Below are 21,200 nucleotides of genomic sequence, written 5' to 3' on the forward strand. Positions count from 1 at the left end.
TAACTCCTGTACCTGCCTTAGGGGCAGTGACAAATCGAGCATTCCAAATGCTAAAGCTCTACATCCAAGATGGATGCAATGGGTTGATTCTCTTGCTGCAACTGATGTAAAATAAATATTTGATCCTTATTTGAAAACACAAGTATTCCTGCAATACGAGCAAGAATGGCCTCTGCCTACTGAAATTCTACCTCTAGACCAGTATGAATGTATAATTTTTACTGACGGATCTGCACAACCCGCTATCAATCAATCAATCAGTGACACTTATAAAGCGCGCTACATACCCGTAGGGTCTCAAGGCGCTGGGGAGGGGGGGTGCCGCTACTGCTCGAACAGCCAGGTCTTCAGCTTCTTCCTGAAGGAGAGGTGGTCTTGGGTCAGGCGCAGGTCGGACGGGAGGGAGTTCCAGGTCTTGGCGGCCAGGTAGGAGAAGGACCTTCCTCCTGTAGTCGCTCTTCGGATGCGGGGGACGGCGGCGAGGGCGTGGTTGGCTGATCGGAGGTGGCGTTTGGGAGCGTAGAAGTTGACTCGGCTGTTGAGGTAGCTCGGGCCTTGGTCGTGTAGGGCTTTGTGTGCGTGGGTGAGGAGGCGGAAGGTGATTCTCTTGTTGATGGGGAGCCAGTGAAGGTCTCTCAGATGACCGGAGATGTGGCTGGATCGTGGGATGTCGAGGATGAGTCTGGCTGAGGCGTTTTGGATCCGCTGGAGTCTCTTCTGGAGCTTGGCGGTGGTCCCGGCGTAGAGGGCGTTGCCGTAGTCCAGTCGGCTGGTGACGAGGGCCTGGGTGACGGTCTTCCTGGTCTCTGAGGGGATCCACCAAAAGATCTTTCGTAGCATGCGTAGGATGTTGAAGCTAGTGCATCATGCGCAATCGTTCAAGGTCGTATGCGTGATGGCAAATTCAGACCTATGGTCACAAAAACACAATCTCTAGGAGATTCTACAGCTCAGCGAGCTGAACTACAAACATTCAAAATGGCACTTGAAATACGGATCGCGAATTCCCCACACTCATAGTGTGCGATTCTTTCTATTGTGTCCAATCTTACTATGAATATTTACAGAATTGGCTTCAAAACGGGTTCAAAGATGCAAAAGGTGGCATAATCGAGCATAAAATGCTTTGGGGAAAAAGTAGTTCAGTTACGAGAAGGACTACAAAACACTCACATGATACAGACGCTGAGTCATCAGTAAATGGCGTTCACGTTGAAGAGAATTCATTGGCTGATGAAGCCACGAAGGGAGCTGTTCAACCGGCTTCCCGTAGCTGCAATCACTCATTGAAAACAAAAATAGACAGTGAAATAATGCTGGCTGTCAATGCTACAAGCACAGGCAGCGGTGCAGTGCTACCTAAAGGGTTTCCACTCAAATACTCATATATAATGGCTACAAATTTGCTCGAATCCCTGGAATGGGGGATAGGGTAATTCCAAACATGGAACATAGATTAGAACTAATCTTAGCAGCACATGAAGGGCTCGCCTCTGCTTATGCAGATAAACCATTAGCTTGCATTTACCTGGATCACTGCGGTCCCTTACAAAGGAATGGTAACTATAAATAAATCATGGTTGCAGTGGATTCTTATTCAAGGCTCCTTTGGATGTGGCCTCAGTGCTCGGCTGACGCTCGAACTGTCATAAAAGATTTACGAGTCTTTATCGGCACACACACAATTGGCACGCTACATTCTGACCAGCGTCCTGCGTTTAGCTCTCGAGCTTACAAAGAGGCCAGCTTGGGCGTTGCATTGCGGTACTCTAGTCCATTCCATCCTGAGAGAAATTCGGTTGTGGAAAGAAAAAAACGGGACATAAAGCAGTCTATAACAGCTAGGGTCAAACATCTAATAAGTGTCCAACATAGTCTTACCAACTTGCCAAGAAGTTCTCTAGGGGGTATCACTCAGTATGAGTTCCTGTTTGAGACTAGAATGTTGGTTTCGGTCCTTGATTGCCACACATCAGTGGTGGATACTAAGAAATTTGATATCAAAGATCGTTTGGCTGTTTTACAGGACTAAGAACAAAACAAAGCAACGTGTTCCTGAAGCCAACCACCACTGGGGAAAAAACAACTGTTCCAGCAAGGCCTGTCTGGATCCAAAAGCTTGGTGATCTAGTCAGAGAGAAGATTGCAGACAAGAAGGAATTTCGACAACCAATATCTGTCCTAGCAATCCACGGATCAAGAACAGTTTTACTGCTACCCCTTGCTGGTAAAAAGGAGAACAGGTTTGTGTCCATCGACCTGATAAAACCACACTATGTGGCCGATACAAGCTTCCGAGGACCGGTTTCTGGCATTCCATCCGTCTTCAGCCCGGCTTGCTTGAATCCAGTAGCAAAGTGAGCAAGGGACTCACGTCTGAGCATACCCTGCCACACTTATGGCGGCCAAAAGCAGTACAAAAGGGGGTGGTGATGGACGGAGCATCTTTGCCACTGAATTCAAGCACTAAACTAGGGCATAGTGGAGGAGTCCTCTAACCCAAAAGCCGCCTGAATTACCAGGCCCTGAGCAGTAGGGTGGAGGGACAGGCAAAGGGGATTCCCCGGGGGCAGGACAGTGCCTACCAGCAATGGCCCGATCAACCGGGGCTTCGGAAGAGGGCTGTGCCCATGGCCATGCAGGGCTTCTAATAAAGCACCCCTAAGGGGTAGCAAAGGCTCCACGGTAATGGGCTCGAGATGAAGCAGATCCATTACGGGATCGGGAATGAGATATCACAGGAGGCTGAAAGCAGAGGATAGCATCTGCCCGGTTGATAGTCCATGCATAGGCGGCCCCTAGCTCAGTAGTCACCCTATGAGAGGACAAGAGGCCGTCTATAGGAGACAGTTGGAGACTAATTCTCCCAGTTGCCATAAAGAGAGGGGCTGTGGAACAACCCGAAAGCCACACTAGGGGCCTGCACCAGTGGCTCCCGACCAGAGGAAGCAGCAGCCTCCAAAAAGGCTATAGCGGATACCAGTGTCGCCCGACCCCGCTGAGGATACAGAAACGAGGAATCCGGAGGGAGGTCAATCCCAGGCATTGACGCTGGTGTCGATGAACGGATGGACACCAGCGGCGATGGATGAGTCACAGCGGCGTCGGTGGGCGCCGTGTCGGAGTCGACTGGACGTTGACCGGCTTCACGAGGGACGCTACCTCGACCAGCGTCAAATGACTTAGGCTTAGAGCTGGGTGTTGGTTTGGACATGGAGCCTGGCTTTTTGTCCGGCGTGGAGCCCAGCTCCGAGCTCGGCGTGGCTGACGTCGCTGTCCATGCAGAAAGACGCACAGGGCTATGTGTTCCCTGGCGGATGAGAGCCTGGCATCGAACCTGGCGTCGCCGACGCCGCTTCCGCCGTCCTCGCCGGGCTATGCGTTGACTGGCGGTATGTGCTACAGCCAACAGGACTGTCTGAGCCACGGCTCAGCGTCGTCGCCTCGGCTCCGGAGTTGGCGCACACAACCCTGGTCGGGGAAGGATCTGCTGACGAGGGCCCGGCCTGAGTACCCTCCGCCTCTGTGGGGCCCGAAGACGTGCCAGGGGACTCACAGTAAGCCTCAAGAGCCCGGGAGTAGGCCTCCATTTGGTCACGCATCGCTCCAACTCCTGGAAAAGGAGGGTATGGAGGAGGTGGCCTCTGGCGCCCGTAGCTGATCCCATACGAGAGGAATGGGCGCCAGCGGCATGCTTACGGGAGGTGGACCTCAATGGACGCTTGTGGCTCTGCTTACCTTTTTTAGGGCGCCGGTCGCGGGAGCGGCCTCGGGAACGAGCACCCTCTGGAGAGGGAGAGCGGCGACGAGAAGAGGCTGGGCCAGCAGCGTCATAGGGTGTTCCCAAATGGACTTCGGCTTCATCTGTTGTCAGTCGCTGCTTTGCTTGGAATCGTGGTGCACACCAAGGCACCACATGCAAATAAGGTGCGGATCAGTGCCAGACATCTGACGCGCACAGGCCTTGAACCCGGAGGGCATTGCACACTGTTACGGTACGACACCAACGGTGTCGAGAAGGCCAAAAACTAGGCCAGGAACTGCAGGTTTCCAGGATCCGTGTTGTGACGTGGAAAAGAAGAAAACTGATGAAGGCGTGCTGGGGCATATATATGGCTCCGCTGACGTCACGTCCATGGACGACGTCAGGGCGGAGCCATCCGTGCCACCCCCAGCGAGGTGTTGCTGTGCAAAATTTTACGGACCAGTCTGACGCCTGGGGATATTCTAATTTAAGGAATCGCTGCTATACGTCTCTATCAGATAAGTTTTATACAGTTTGAGCAAATCTCACCGGCCCTCAAGAACCGCAGTTGGCTTCCCATTGAAGGAAAACATATCTATAAGAGTGCTTGCATCATCCAAAAATCCCTTTATACACATAACCCCAACTATCTAGATACCAAACTTCCAAAAGCAAGAAGAGCCAGGACTCTGGGAAGCTATGATTCACTTCTTATCATATCTTCGAACCTGAAAAAGAAATACTCCCAGACATGCTCATTCTCTGGAAATAAACCTATGATCTAGAACTCACTCCCTAGAATTTATGAGACAACCCCTCCTTTTCCTGCTTTAAATGGGACCTTAAATACCTACTGCTCAACAAATAATTCAACATGTACACAAACAGAGCTATGTTTGCAAAGTTCTCACACCCAAACAGACTAGACATGTTGCAGTGGTTGATTATTATTTCAGCTGTATACTAGGTCATTTAAGCAATTCACTTAAGCTGTTCTAATGTCCGCATAGTGTAACTTCCTTTACAGCCTATTTTCTTTATCTCTCTCTATATATATATATATATATATATATATATATATATATATATATATATATATATATATATATATATATATATATATATATATATATATATATATATATATATATATATATATATATATATATATATATATAAATATATATACACTTCAATCAAAACGATCTTGCGTTATATGTTAAGCGGTCCAATACCTTCAGGTCTGACTAGAACTATATAAAATCTAAAAATAAATAAAATAAATTGAAGAAACCCCTTTACAAGAAAGAGAACCATGAAAGAAAGTGCAAACCATCAAAGAACACTACATCCTCTTTTAGACATAGGTGACTGGCAACAGAGTCATCCACTTGCAACCAAGCTACAGCTGCACTTTTTGATCTTTTGTCTTTTGTTAGGAATTTATTCATAGTAGCCTGGTGGGAATATCATAATGAATGTTCCTTTAAACCTCCTTTGTGGTGCACAGATTTTGGGAGTCTTCTATAAAGACCATTCTCTATAAAAGACCCCATATGTCTATTACTGAAGGGGAATGCAGTTATAACGTCAGTGGTTAATTGGGATTATGAGGCTATACTGCAACACAATCCGGGCCTAGCAGCTGAAATAATTCAAAAAAACAAAACATTCAAGTTTAACTCTTCTGGATAGTTGAAGTGTGTTTGGAAATATATGAATACCTTCCCTTGTAAATATTGTTCTTCTGAAAATGAATACATGAAAATGATGTTTCTTTACATTTGGGACAGTCACGTAACCTGGGCATGAAGCAAAAATCCTGTTTGAAAAAAAGGCTTTAGGCAACAAAAGAAAGCAAAAAAGCTGTTTATTCCCCCATCATATCTTTATTCAAGTATTTCACAGCAGGTATATTACAAATTACAGTAAAGGTTCAAAATTCCAGAAGTTTTGAAAATTAAATAACTTATTTCATAGCTAAAGTAAGTTGAAGGTCAAAAATGTAAAACATCCAATGGTAACACAATTCTGAAAAAATCTACTGAATCCAAAATATATCGTAGTTGATGGAATCGGTTTACTAAACCCACAAAGCAGACAAACATGTAGCAGTGGATGCATAGTAAACAAAAACAAATTTACAGAATACAAAAAGTAGCAGAACAAGCTCAGAAAGTCAAGCTATTTTTTTTCACAGCGTACACAGTATGTTTAGCTTTTCAGCTTAACATTCTGTCTCAGGATGACTAAGCCATCCACTAGGGTCGCAACTTAATTATAAATGGGAAGACAGTTTCGAAACAGAACTCAACATTTTAACCCACTGGAGTGGCAAGTGCGAAAATCAAGTAACATATCAAAATGTCAACACCAAAATGTGTTCTCCTTTGCGGGTAGCAAAATCTAAGGAGCAGCTCTGTTATGTCCAATACAGTTTGAGGGCCCATCAAATAAAATCATACTTTGCTTTGAGTAGGAAACTATATTAGGGGCTTATGCTGTAATTTGTTAAAACAAGTTCATAATAGGAACCGAACGCTAAAGATGTTAACTTCTTGAAACCTTGAAGAATAAAAAATCAAAAAGCTGTGACAAGATGATGTTGAGACTACAGAGAACATTTAACCTAGCATCACAGCATATCAGCAAAGAAAACCGTAAGGGAGCTGTTTGTCCCTGATGGGAAACACAGCTTTATACCGGCCTGCAACACCAGCATTTCTTTGATAAAAGGTAACTTAACATAGTTGGTTTCGCAGTACGTGTTCAACAAAATACTGATCTGTTCAAAGAATGATACTGGAGATAAAAATGCACAATGTCCCTTTTAGCGAAATTTCGAAATGTTCAAATGTTAAACCCCTAAAAATGTAAGAACGTGTTAAAAAATATATGCAGCATCATTCTTGACAAGTGCTAATGCTAACGTGTTTGCACATTAAAATCAGATTTTCTTTTACAGTAGCACACATATAATGTTTGCGCCTACCACTTTAGGAAAACGCCTGTGCAAGTCAAACCATTAGTTCCTAGTTTTCTTTGTGTTGTCAACAGCAGCAAAGTGAGACCTGCAAAACACATTTTAACCAAAACTTGCTACAAAAAATTGGCTACATTTTATTTCTTAAAAGTTTTGTCTGTAACAAATTCCATCGAATACAAAAAGCAGTCAGGTTAATGTATCTGACAGTAAAATGTCATAACCAGTAATTATGGTAATAAATATTAATGAAAAAGACATGTGAAACACCATATATTTACAGAACATTTAAAGAGTTATTAAACTCTTCTTATAATCTACAAAAGACAATGTGTTTCTACATGTGTTGCATTTAAAATTGTGTAGTATGGCTGATATTTTACCAAAGTGTTATTAAGAGTTATAAACAGTAGTGGCGTATACGAACTTAAAAAAGGACTGCATGTAAAAAGAAAACACAACAACAAAAAACCCGGTGGATTACTGCAGTTAGCCAAGACCGAAAGTCTACATTACTTTTCGCTGAAGTGGTCTTGTACAAGTCCCTCAGTCATCATCACAATGGAGTAATGTACCTAAGCTTAAGAATGTAAACCTGGTAGAGCAACTATTTGGCTCTGTAAACAGTGATGTTATCTAAAATACAAACGACTGAGGTATGTAATATTAACTGCAGTACCTTAATTGTCTTTTCCTCCCAAAAGACAAATATAAAAAAGGAACAAATAAATCTGTTGCATATTTGGAAAGAAATAACTGTTGCAAAACAAAAATGATAGTAGCGCCAGTCAGCCATATACAAAAAGATTTAGACTTGTGTTTTATGATTTGTGAACGAAATTGAAGTAACTTTCAAACTGGGAACATGAGGTAAGAACTAGATTTCCTTTCTTACATCTCAATCTGCATTGACTGCAACTTCTAAACTACACTAGGATCTGAACACTGGTCAGGCCGAGCCGATCCACACAGCAGTAAGAAAACTGAAGATATTCCCACATCCAAGTCGAAGGAGGAGAAGTGGTCTTCAACTTCCCTTTGCTAGATCAATACTGGTATTCATTTTCCAACATAATATTTTCCTTCATTTCATTACTGATTGCTATCTTGTTGGCAAGAAATTTCGTTTTACCAACAACCACAGAAGTGTTAGAAAATGTGCATGTATACATTGTTACGGCCAAGACAGACGATGGCAAATTCGGCAAATGTATTTCAATGGCCTTGCACCCATGAATTACCTACTCATTTTTAGGTCAGCAACACCCGAACCCACTATGACATAAATGCTTATAAATAGAAACATTCCAAGAATTGCACCAGTGTGGGAGGAAATATAGACTTAACATAGGGCCAATACATAATGTAAGAAGTGATGGCGTATGAATTACTTCTCCCACTGAACCACCAAAAAACATGGTTTGATACATGTAAGAGTAAACGGCCTTAAGCGTGTTAGAAAGTCTTTACTCCTTTTAGAAACTGTTAGTTAATCTGGCAACGAACAGCAACCGATAGATCGAACTTCCGTCTCCTATCAATTGGATAAAAAGGCACAGTTAAAGGCAGTCGCAAATAGCCTCGTTTTCAAATGCTGTCCAGTTTCTCCAGCTTTCCAAAAAAGCCATCATTGCCAACCTTCAAACAAGTACAACTCTAGTTGCAACAGCACATAACTAAAAAATGCCATACCGAAAAAAACAAAAAGAAAAAAAAATTCAGTCTTAAAATTCTGTATTTTGAAAAGTTGCTGAATCCAGTTTTAATAGTCTCCTGGTCTGTGCCACAAAGTTTTCCCCACAACGGTGATGAAAAAACACAGAAGCAGGACTAAATACGTTCGTAGCACCAAAGCATGTCCAATCTGGGGTTTATAGGTTTTCCGCTTAGCGAAAACATCTTGATCTGTAATTCTGTTTGGTTCTTGTAGGCTGGTTACTTTCAGGTACCTGAGACAATAGCACCAAGTTTAACAGACAGCAACAGACAAGCAAGCACTTATGACCGAAGCTCTGCATAGAGTTGGTGCAATTGGAAATCGAATGGCTCAGCAGAAGAAAACTCTCCCTAGAGCATTTTGAGAGTCCTTTTCTATTGTAGTTGTCACAGGAATGTTTCAAGCATTTTAACTGTTCTCTCCATCGCCTGCAAAAAATTAAACACATTTTCAAATTATGCAAAATGTAATAACTGTAGTGCAATACAAATAACTAAATTCTGAACATCTTAACACTAATTTTGCACTTTGTCTAATTACCCGCAATAGCAGTGATCAAACACCTTTTCAAAGTAAGGACTAAAACATGATCAGAAGAAATGCATTTCTGTTCGACTAGGTGCAGAGAATGAACTATATATTTTAGCAGATGAAGAGCAATAACGACAAGATGAAATCTCTCCATTCTTGTTTTTAAAGCCTAGGTTTCATTATCGATAGTAGAATTACATTGCAACCACAAACATGATCAGTAGTGTCTAAGTTCACTTTCTTAATCAAAATGCTGAAGAAAATTGCACTGCTCACATCCTTCGGGCCAAGGAAATTGACAGCGTTGGCACGCATCGCTTCCAGACTCGATTATGCTAACTGTGTCTATGTAGGTCTGCATAACACCATTCGAAACAAGCTTCAAAAAATCCAAAATGAGGCTGCGAGATCGTTAGTTCAAATTCCTAGAAATACACATGCTACTCCACTGTCTGCAAGTGAAGGAACAAATATGGTTAGTTTTAAGTTTGGTGCAATGTGTTCAAATCTTGAAAGGGCCAGCACTGACATGTGTGACCGAAAAAGAAAAGAAAAAATATATTCCTACATGTTGCTTAAGGTTGATACATGCAAAGCGACTAATGGTCCCCATTGTTCCATAAATGGAAATCAGTTGGACGTAGCTTTGAATCATTAGTCCCTCTACCCTGTCTCTCTTGTATCATTCTTTTAACTTTATTTTCCCCGCAGGGAACAGAGTCCCGATGAACAAAATGGCAGCTGCAACTTTCTTCTCAGATGGCAGCTAGCCAATCACGGTATTGCTGTTGGCGCATGGATTCCCAAATTCAAAAAGGATCCGCGTCATTATATACACAATTGAAAATATCTTTTAATAACTCCGCAACTACTGAATGGATTTACACCAAATCACAAAGAGGCCCTTCTCTGGTCCAATATCTATGTTTCTCCCACATTTGGTGCAATTCCGTTCAGCAGTTTGGGCTGCAGCCATGTCTAAAGGTCCTATGGGAATGAACATGGAAATGCATGTTTTTGGACCCCCACTTTTTCTCGGCCCCGCTTGATGGATCACCGTGAAACTTTTCAGGCACATTAAGAATCATCGGGAAACGTTTTGGGAAAATTTTGTGAAGATTATTCAAATGATCCGAAAGATATAGGCAAGTCAAAAAACGCATTTACTATGGAAACTACATCCTTATTATAACCATCTACTGGCACCCACCAGTAGGTAATGTAATTAATACACACACACACACACACACACACACACACACACACGCGCACACACACACACACAAGATATATATGTTATATATTATAGATATATAGGTTATATATTATATATATATATATAAACATTCAATATTTTTGCTAACTGCCTTTGTAGAATGATTTCAACCAGCAGAAGTGCACGTCCTAGTTTAGTTGTACGTTTGGTTAGTAGAGATTTGTTAAAAGCCTACTGTACTGGTGCTTCAGACTGGTTATTAAAAAAGTAAGAGAAGTACGATTCAGGTGAAGATCTTTGTTTGTGTGGTATGAGTATAGGAGGGTGCGCCAAGAGACTTTAATGTTCTCCGTTAAGTTGCAAAGTCTGTTGTTTATTACTTAGCATGTGCCAACTAAGTAGACGAACAAGTTACTTTCCACCGGTAATGCTTTTTCTGGTGGATACAGTATCTGCCTGTGGATTCCTCACCTTTTTGAATTACCCCTGTGCCAGCATTCCGCAGAAATTCTTTTCCTAGCTCTACCAGGTTGACGAGGACGTCATAATAGCACGGCTCCGCTCGCGACACTGTAAGACGTATACATAATATATATACAAATACACATAGTATATACATCAACAGTATGGAAAAAGCCAACAAAGCACTTCCTAGCAGCAAACTAAGCATGAAAATGACATATTTAAAACACCCATGTCGAACAGTTATGAAACAGGAGGATAACGGGGAGGCGGGTGGGTCAGTGAGGAATCCACAGGCAGATACTGTATCAACCAGAAAAAGCGTTACCAACTTGTTTTTCTGATGGATACATCAGCCTGTGGATTTCTCACCTTTTGAACTGAATCCCCAAGCCATTCCGCTCCCGGAGGAGGGTGTCCACCGGACTATACCAAAAAATCTTGCAGAACTGAACGTGCAAAATGGCCGTCCCTCCTAACCTCAGAATCCAGCCGTAATATTTCGCAAAGGTGTGGAGGGAGGCTCAAGTTGCTGCCTTACAAATAACAACAGGAACACCTCTAGCCAAAGCAGAAGATGACTTCGGTCTGGTGGAATGAGCTCTACTACCTTCAGGCGGCTCCTTCTTGGCCAGGGTGTAGCAGATCTTGATACACAAGATGATCCACCTGGAGAGTGTTCGTTTGTGTACAGCTTTTCCTTTCATCCGTCCAATTTAGCCCACGAAGAGCTGAGCATCCAGCCTTAGATCCCTGGTCCTGTCTAGGTAAAAACTATCCGCCCTCTTAGGGTCAAGTCAATGAAGTCTCTCCTCCTCCTTGGAAGGGTGAGGGAGAGGATAGAAGGTAGGTAAGGTAATAGACAGCCCCAAAAGGAAAGGAGTAACCACTTTAGGCAGGAAAGCAGCCCTAGTCATAAGAACCATCTTTTCTGCAGAATGGTCAAGAACAGAGGTTTGGAACTAAGAGCCTGAAGCTCACTTACCCTCCTTGCCGAGGTAATAGCGATCAAAAAGATAGTTTTGAAGGTAAGAAGCCTCAAGGGACAACTATGAAGAGGCTCAAAAGGAGAACCCATCAGAAAAGTAAGAACAATATTCAAATCCCACTGAGGCATAATGAAAGGAGTGGGAGGAAACTTATTGGTAAGGCCCTTGATGAATTTCGTAACAACTGGAGATTTAAACAAAGACGGCTGGTCAAGCAAACAAATGAAAGCTGACAAATAACCCTTAACTGTAGCCACAGCACAACCCTGCTGAGCCAAGGATAGAGAGAAATTTAGCACATCAGACAAACGTTCCTTCAAAGGATCAATGGACCTCTCTCCATACCACTTCACAAATTTGGACCACGCTTGAGGAATAAATAGATTTGGTGGAGTGTCTCCCGGATGATAAAATAACATCCACCACATCCAGAGGGTGAGAGAAAGAACTCAGGATGCCCCGTTCAATCTCCAGACATGAAGGTGCAGCCTGGGGGGGGGTGTAGAACATGCCCCTGCAATTGTGAGAGGAGATTTCCACAAAGACAGCTCTGCTGCAGCGTCTCTGGAGATTCTGATGTTCTCACTGAGATCTCTGTTGTGTTGATACCACTGCCTGCGAAGGCACCACTGGAGTGCCTTCATGTGCCAGCGTGCACGACTGACCAACAGTATGAAGGAAGCGAACAGACCAAGCAGGCGTAGGACCTTCAGGACAGGAACAACTGCTCCATCATGAAACAAAGGAATCATCTCCAGAATGTCAAGAATCTTCTGTGGAGGCGGGAAAGCTCGACACACAGTAGTTTCCAGTATTGCCTTTATGAACAGGCTGCGCTGAGAAGGCACCAGGTGAGATTTGGGTACTTTTATTGAGAAACCCAAGTTGAACAACAAACATATTGTTGCCTGCAAATGGCGCATCACCATCTCCGGAGACTTGACTTTCAGCAGCCAGTTGTCCAGATAAGGGAAAACAGGAAACCTGACCTTAAAACATGTGCTGCCACCACTGGCCTTTACCAACGTGAAGACCGGTGGTGCAGAAGTAAGGCCAAACGGATGGACCACAAACTGGTAGTGTTGCGACCCTACCATAAACTGGAGATAATTCCGATGCGACTTCAGGATGGGAAGATGGAAATACGAATCCTGCAAATCGATCAACACCATCCAGTCTTCCTGTTGCAGTGCTACAAGAACCTGATCCAAGGTCAACATTTTAAACTTTTTCTGTCTGAGGTAAAAGTTTTAAATCCTGAGGTCCAGGATCGGCTTCATTCGACCGACCCTTCTGGGAATAAAGAAATAGCAGAAATAACATTACTGACCCCTTTCCTGCTCTGGAACCACCTCTATCGCTCCTTGCTGCAACAAGGCGAGAACCTCCAGTTGTAAGAGAAGTAAATGGTCCTCCGAACACCAATCCTGGCGAGGAGGGTAAGGAGGACATACCCATTCTCTACAAGATTCAAAACCCAAAGGTCTGAGTTAACCGATGTCCAATCTTGTAGAAAATGAGACACCCCACCCCAGGACCAGCATGCTCCAAGATGGGGGAACTAGAGCTGCTTTCCCATGGTACCAGTGGGGTGGGGGGGGACAAGAGAAGAGGAGGAGGAGGAGGACTGCTGCCGAGCGGCTCCTCGAAGACGGCCCTGTATGACCTGTACAGAGGGTTTTGCTGCTGTTGCTGCTGAGGTTGCAGATGGCCACAAAAGGAAGAAGCCTTCCCAAAGCCTCAGTACAGCTTGTAGCCATACCCTCTAGGTCGGGACTGCAGGCCCAAAGATCTCGCAGTAGCCCTACTGTCTTTAAAACGCTGCAGAGCAGAGTCTGCCTTGGTACCCAACAACCTCAAACCATCGAAAGGCAGATCCAAAAGAGTAACCTGAACATCTGGAGAAAAACCATAAGATCTGAGCCAGGCATGCCACCTCGTCGCAATTGAAGAACCCATTATCCGGGCAACTGAGTCTGCAGTGTCCTAACCCGATTGAATGACCTGTTGTGCTGCTGCTTGAGAATCTGAAAGACCCTCAAGAAAGTGAACACGATCATCCCCAGTAAGTTTAAACGAGTCCATGAGGGCATGAATGCATCGCCCAAGAAAACAAGTGGCGTTTTTATACTCCAGCGCCATACTTGCAGAGGAAAACACCTTCTTGGCAGACTATTCCATCTTATTAGAGCCCCTATCCCCTGGGGAGGAAGGGGAGGACCCAGCCGACTGCTTGGAGCATGAAGCCTGAACCACATATCTTTCAGGAGATGGGTGGGGCAAAAGAAAAGCTGGATCTCCAGGAGCAGGCCTATATCTCCTTGCAATTGCTCTGGAACCTACAGGAGCAGTCAAGGGCTTCTGCCAACCTCTAAGATAGGCTCTGTCAACGCCTCAATGAAAGGCAGAAGAAGCTCACTAACTGATGGTGAAGTATTAAGCACTTCAGTCAAAATATTAGACAACTTCGGCTGAAGGCAACTGAAGATCCAACAATTCAGCAGCTTTCCTAATCACCACATAAGGAGCAACATACTGAGAGGGGACAGACTTTGGAGAAGTGAGCTCCCACTCTGGGGAAGTATCTAAGCCACTTGCAGACCCTCGAATTCGTCCACGGAGTTGAGTATCTCTCCTTCCTCCTGCTCCTGCCAGTAGTCATCCTCTTCCAGCAGCCTTTGTGCTTCCCTCCGAGAACGCTGCTTCGGGATCTGTGTCAGGAAAGGGGGTGGTGATGAACAGAGTGTCTGAATTAAGCAGACCACTCTTACCCAGTCCAAAGATCAGGGCTTGATCCATCACCGTTTTTTAGCTCACTGCACCATCCCAGCTCAGAACTTGGCAATATGCAAATTAGTCTGACCCTGGCCCAGTGCATCATGGGAACAGGGCAGACCAAACTACCAAGCCAATTCTTATACTGGAAAGGAAACAAGCTACCGGGGACCGGTTTCTGGCATTTCAGCCGTCTTCGGCCCGGCTTGCTTGAATCCTGATGGTGCAATGAGCTAGGGACTCACATCTGAGTATACCCTTCCACGCTTATGGTGGACAAAAATGATACAGGAAAGGGGGTGTTGATGAACAGAGTGTCTGAATTAAGCAGACCACTCTTACCCAGTCCAAAGATCAGGGCTTGATCCATCACCGTTTTTTAGCTCACTGCACCATCCCAGCTCAGAACTTGGCAATATGCCAGGTTCTGAGCTGGGATGGGGCAGTGAGATAAATAACGGTGATGGATCAAGCCCTGATCTTTGGACTGGGTAAGAGTGGTCTGCTCAATTCAGACACTCTGTTCATCACCACCCCCTTTTCTGAATCGGGATCTGTGTCGGCAGCACCAGCCGCACCGCCTGTGACAATGGTACCTGCGTCGAAGGAGGACCTTCAGAAACAGGCAATGGCACCGAACGAATCAGAGACGGTGCTGATTCAACACCAGACAGGGTTTGAGGATTCGGAGTCGAAAACCTTATAGCCGGAAACTGCCAAGATGGAGTCGTCGACATGAAAGGCACCTGGTCCTATTGCTGGGGAACACCCAAGTTAAAGGCAACCGGACCCACGGGCCAGAAGGCGCATCGGAAGGGTAGGATGCCCTAGGAGACATGCCATACATTGCATTTAGGAAATGAGAGGGGTCCGCTCCTGGTTCAGGAAAAGGAGGGTAAGGATCTGGGCCTTTTTGATTCAGATCCATCCAGGACGAACTAGAAGTTGAGGATGCGGAGCCGATGAGGCCGGCGCCCGCTCAGGCGAAGCCGTAGGAGAAGACTACCTGGGCGCCGGGGAACCCATGGGTGCCCGAGATCCTCTGGGCAAAGGCGATCCTCTGGAGATCCTCTGGGTGCCAGAGATCCTCTGGGCCCCGGAGATCCTCTAGGCGCAGGAGATCCTCTGGGCGCAGGAGATCCTCTGGGCGCAGGAGATCCTCTGGGCGCAGGAGATCCTCTGGGCGCAGGAGATCATCTCAGCAGCTTACCTACAAGAAACATACACAGAAAACCAAACAAACACAGAAAACATACAAGCATTCACTAAATGCAAACACACTCAAGTGGGTGGGTGAATGCAAGTCTGTAGGGGTGATCGAAAGGATGTTTGAGTGGGTACAAGGTTGGCTAGATGAAGGCAACTGAATGAGGTAACGCAAATTTTCTAAAGGAAAGCAAACCTTTTGTGCAGCAAAATTATACTTTTAGCTGAGATTTTAGCAAACTTTGTTTGCAGTGTTTTAAATAATGTAAACTTCACACCTTTTGCTAAGCTTGAAATAGCTATAACCTGTTTGAACAGCAGCTCTAGTAAAGAATAAGCAGGTTTGGAAGGCACCATCAGGGACTGGGATTGAAGGGGTCTGCCATGTCTGAACTGGGATGGCTTGGTGAGCACAATAATGATGGCTTAAACCCAGATCTGTGACTGGGGGTGAATGTTTTGCCATTGTGCAACATTCCGTCCATAATCTTGTGTGTTTTGCTGTTCACTCTATGTGAAAAGGGTATGCCCAGACGTGGGTCCCTTGCTCAATAAGCCACTGGAGTCAAGCGATCCTGGCTGAAGACGGCTGATAGCCAGAAACCGGTCCTAGGATGCTTGATTCCGGTCCAGGGAAGACATGACTTGGCAGTTCGGGCTGGACTGTTCCCATGAGGAACAGGGTCAAGACTGATATGCATATGGCCATGTCTAAACTGGGGGTGGCTTGGTGAGCAAAATAACGATGGATTAAACCCAGATCTGTGACTGGGTTTGAATGTTTTGCCATTGTGCAACATTCCGTCCATCATCTTGTGTGTTTTGCTGTTTTCCACCCAGCAACACAGCTGGGTTGGAAAGATGTACCGCACTTGTCGGTTTGGCTGTCTTGAGATAGCCAGCCAAACCGACATACGCATTGACAGCAGTGTTATGTTATGTTATGTTATGTTATGCAGGGGTTTTGTATAGCGTACGGCTACTCGGAAGAGTGTCCCGACGCTTTGGATTGCACACTAATCTCATAACACAACAGGGAAAATAAGAAACAGAGATAAAAAGAAACCTAATAGGGACCGAAACTAAGAGGAAAAGAGCCAGGTTTTAAGCCCTTTCCGAAAGGCCAACAAATTAGTGCCTACCACTCCATCACCATTCCTAGTAAGGCCCCCCCAAGACTCGCCTACGAAAAAACTTTCCGGATCCAGTCTGACGCCTGAGGATATTCTAAGGTAAGGAATCTAACACCAACTAATGTTTCTTACAGATATATCTTTATCAAAGGTAAATAACTTGTGCATCGAAAGAAACATGTTATTGTTAAATTCCTTACCTTAGAATAGATACCCTAGAAATACCAACCCGGGTGGTGGGTCTGCGAACCAATATCACACCAGGAAGTCCTGAAGAACTGAACGGCCAAAGCAGCCGTCTCTCCGGACTTGGCTGCCTCGAGGCTCATGTAGCTGCCTGACAGATGTCCTGCAAAGGGACACCCCGTCCCAAGGCAGTAGTAGCCGACGTGGCCAGAGTGGAATGGGCGCGCAGCCCCACAGGAGGTTCCCCTTTAGCCAAGGAATAACAGATCTTAATGCACAAAACAACACACAGAGAGATGGTTTTTTTGTGCACCTCCTGTCCTTTCTTAGCGCCCACGTATCCAACAAAGAGTTGGTCGTCCACCCGGAACTGTCGAGTGCAGTCCAGGTAAAAAGAGCGCACGTTTTGGGTCCAGACGGTGGAGACTCTCTTCCTCTTTCGAGGGATGCGGAGGCGGAAAGAATGTGGGTAAGGTAATGGTCTGCCCGATGTGAAAGGCAGTAATCACCTTGGGTAGAAAAGAAGGACGAGTCCTCAGAACAACTTTGTCGGGATGGACAGAGAGGAGAGGAGGCTCAGAGGAAAGAGCCTGGAGCTCACTCACTCTTCTCGCAGAAGTGATGGCAACCAGGAAAGCAGTCTTTAGAGTTAGAAGACGTAAGGGACAGTTATGGATCGGCTCAAAGGGAGCACACATCAGATATGTTAACACCAAATTCAAGTCCCAGAGAGGCATTACAAAGGGAACAGGAGTAAATATGTGAGTAATGCCTTTCAAGAATCTATTTACAACAGAGGACTTGAAAAGAGAAGGCTGGTCAGGAAGCCTCAAGAAGGGTGAAATGGCCGAAAGATAGCCCTTGATAGTGCCCAGAGCAGAGCCCTGCTGGGCCAGAGAAAGAAGAAAGGGGAGAATCTCTGAAAAAGGGGCAGAGAGGATGCTTTGCTGTGCACCATGCCACAAAGTGACTTTGGCCCGGTCGCGCTTGATCTTCTTCAGCACTCTAGGCAGAAGTGGTATAGGTGGAAAGGTGTACAACAGACCGCAGCTCCACTCGTGATGAAAAGCGTAGCTGAGCGAGTGCCGCCTAGGATATTCCAACGCGTAGAACTGAGGACATTGCGCGTGGCTCTCCCCACTGCTGAAAGAGACCTTGCGCCACGTTCCAGTTCAGACGCAACTCATAATCTATCATGCACCGACGGCTGAGTCCGTCCCCCCTGGCGTTCAAAGAACCTGCCAGGTGTTGAACTACCAGGGTGATGCCCTGATGTTCCAGCCATGTCCAGAGGCGCAGAGTCTCCTGACATAGGGTCCACAACCCACCCTGCCTTGCTTGTTGCAGTACCACATTGCGGTGGTGTTGTCTGCAAACACCTGCACTACACTTCCCAGGAAAGAGGGAAAGAATGCTTTCAGTGCAAGCCGAATCACCCGAAGCTCCAACAGGTTGATATGGAGCCGGGACTTCGCCGGAGACCAGAGGCCTCTGATCTCTGCCTCTCCCCAAGAGGGACCCATCCGTCACCACTGTGTGCTCCGGTTGGGGGACGGAGAGGGATATGCCATGGACCCAATCGCAATTCATGAGCCACCACTGCAACTGTCTCGCAGTGCCCTCCGAGATCAGGACATGGCCGGACAGGTTACCCTGATGCTGTTCCCACTGGAACTTCAGGTCCCACTGCAGAGCCTGCATCCGCCATCTGGCGTGATGCACCCAGAAGCCGTAGGGTCATCCAGACCGAAACTCGGGATGAAGGCTGAAACATCGGAATCGGAGCCTGAATATCCCGAACCCGCTGTTCGGGAGGATAAACCTAAAACTGTGCCGCGTCGAGAACCACTCCGATGAAGAGGAGCTTCTGGGAGGGAATCAGGTGCGACTTCGGGACGTTGATGGAGAACCCCAGCAAATGCAGGAGGTCGGCCGTAGTCTGGAGGTGGGAGACTACTGTCTGGGGAAAGCCCGCCTTCAACAACCAGTCGTCAAGATAGGGGATGACTGGAACCCCTGACCTGAGCTGATGAGATTCGACCACCGCCATCATTTTCATGAACATCCGAGGGGCACTGGTGAGGCCGAAGGGGAGCACGGTAAACTGAAAGTGCTTGTGGCCTACTGTGAATCGCAGGTAGTGCCGGTGGGCTGGTAGGAAGAGATTACGGAAATAAGCGTCCTGCAAGTCCAACGCTACCATCCAGTCTTCAGGGTCTAGGGCAGCCAGAACCTGAGCTTAAGTCAGCATCTTGAACTTCTCCTTCCGGAGGAAGACGTTGACGCTCCTGAGGTCCAAGACAGGGCGCGGCCCCCTTTGCCCTTCTTGGGAACCAGAAAGTAGTGGGAACAACCACCACGCCCTACTTCTGGCCCAGGAACGCGCTCGATGGCCCCCTTGGCTAAGAGGGCTGTAACTTCCTCCTCCAGAAGTTGCAAGTGATCCCCCGACATGCGGTGGTACCGTGGTGGCATGGTTGGAGGGGTTGCCTCGAAGGGGAGGGAGTAGCACCTTCAGACGATTTGCAGCACCCACCTGTCCGAAGTGATGGTACGCTAGTTGAGTAGGTGATTGCGAATCCTGCCTCCCACTGACCCCCTTCTCCGCCACGGCGGGCTGCACGTCCGCAACCGCGTTAAGGTTGGTCCTGCGGTCTGTGGCTGGACGAACGTGTGGAGGCGTCCCTTCCGTGGCCACGAAAGGGTCGAAAAGCAGAAGCTTGCTGGCCCAAGGGCTTGGCCGTAGACCTGGAGTCCTTAAAGCGCTCCAGCACGCTATCTGCCTTGTCGCCAAAGAGGCGACGGCTATCAAAGGGCATGTCCATAAGAGTGGCCTGGACATCCCCATAAAAGTTAGTGGACCTCAGTCAGGTGTGATGACGAATTGCCGCGTCGTTGAAATCACTCTGCCAAGCGAGTCAGTGGCATCAAGTCCACATCGAATGGAGTATTGTGCATCCCCTCAGCAAGAGCTTGGGCGACCAGTGTCTTGGCCTCCTCAGGACACTGGGGCAGCACGTCCGCCACCGTATCCCACAGAGAGTGGGTGTAACGGCCCAAAAGGCATGCGGTATTAATAGACCGCAACCCTAGACTAACAGAGGAAAACAGTTTCTTGCCAAACTGTTCCAGCCTTTTGGATACCCGATCCGGGGGTGCGGTAGGGAATGAGGTTTGAGACGTGGAGGCCTGGATAACCAGGCTCTCAGGGGTGGAATGGGTGGACAGAAAGCAGGGGTCGCTCAGAGCCGGGTGGTGGCGCCGGTCCACAGAGGGAACTGTGGTGGGCTTGGACCAAGTGCCCATCAGAACATCGGTGAGGGCCTCATTAAAAGGCTGCAGATGCTCCGAAGAGAGTACTGGCAGTTGAAGCACCTCCGTGAGGAGGTTAGTCCTCACGTCTGCTGCAGGGAGCTCAAGGCCCAGGCCGTGGCCGCCCTGCGTAGCACCACAGCATAAGTTGCCCCCTCCTCCGTAGCCAGGGAGGGAGGAGAGAGAAAACCAGTGTCCGGCGAAGTGTCTAGACCACTGGCATCCCCCAGCTCATCTGCCCAGTCCTGACTTAACTGGCACTACTGTGCCACAGGGTCCTCCGACCCTTCCCAGTCCTCCCCTTCATCCGTGTCCTGATAAACAGGCAAAAATGACGGAGCCGGGGCATAGGTGAAAAGCTCACCAGTTGGAGACGGCGGCGCTGCTCCGACGCCGAGCCCGGACCGGGGCTGAAACCGGGGACGGCGTCATCCGAGGACGGCACCGGAGGCGGCACCGTGGGGGCCGGTGCCAGCGGAGGGGTCGTAAGGTCAACTGGCGTCGACTGGGATCTAGGGCTGGATCCCACAGGGTCCTGTGACACTGGGACCAAAGGCGCTGGCGGTGCCGAGGCCGAATCTGCTGGCAACACAGGGCTAGGACCCCAGTCGGACCCGCCGGGCCCGAAGGCGCGCCAGCGGGTCTCGAGGGCGGGAAGAGACTCCTCATGGCCACGAGGAAGTCTCTGATCTGCTCCGGAGTCGCACCGAGTCCAGGGACCGGAGGGTGTGGGGACGGATGCGACTGTGCGGGCCCCGCAGGAGCCACCTGAACCCTCAGCCAAGTCGTGTGACCAGCGAGGGGAATTCAAAGAGCGACAATGCTTCTTCGACTTCTTTTTGCCATGCCTTGACTTACCAGAGTGCGAGGACTTGGATCCAGACGATCGATGAGGACCGCAGCTCTGCGACCGGTCCCTCAACCTCCTCCTCGACCGGGACCCCC

At 47.2% G+C, this 21,200-nt stretch overlaps 1 protein-coding gene across 3 annotated transcripts in view; it reads right to left on the reverse strand.

Moving 5' to 3' along the window:
- Positions 1 to 5,614: 5,614 nt before the first annotated feature.
- Positions 5,615 to 21,200, reverse strand: part of ATAD2B (ATPase family AAA domain containing 2B) — a 945,800-nt gene continuing 930,214 nt past the window's right edge. For all 3 annotated transcript variants that reach the window (XM_086926259.1, XM_086926261.1, XM_086926260.1), the window contains exon 28: positions 5,615 to 8,873. In XM_086926259.1, the coding sequence (XP_086782385.1) occupies positions 8,832 to 8,873 (42 nt within the window). In that variant the 3' untranslated portion in view covers positions 5,615 to 8,831. The remainder of the gene's footprint in view (positions 8,874 to 21,200) is intronic.

Source organism: Lissotriton vulgaris, chromosome 6 (genome assembly GCF_964263255.1).
Source record: "Lissotriton vulgaris chromosome 6, aLisVul1.2, whole genome shotgun sequence".
NCBI classification, from domain to species: Eukaryota; Metazoa; Chordata; class Amphibia; order Caudata; family Salamandridae; genus Lissotriton; species Lissotriton vulgaris.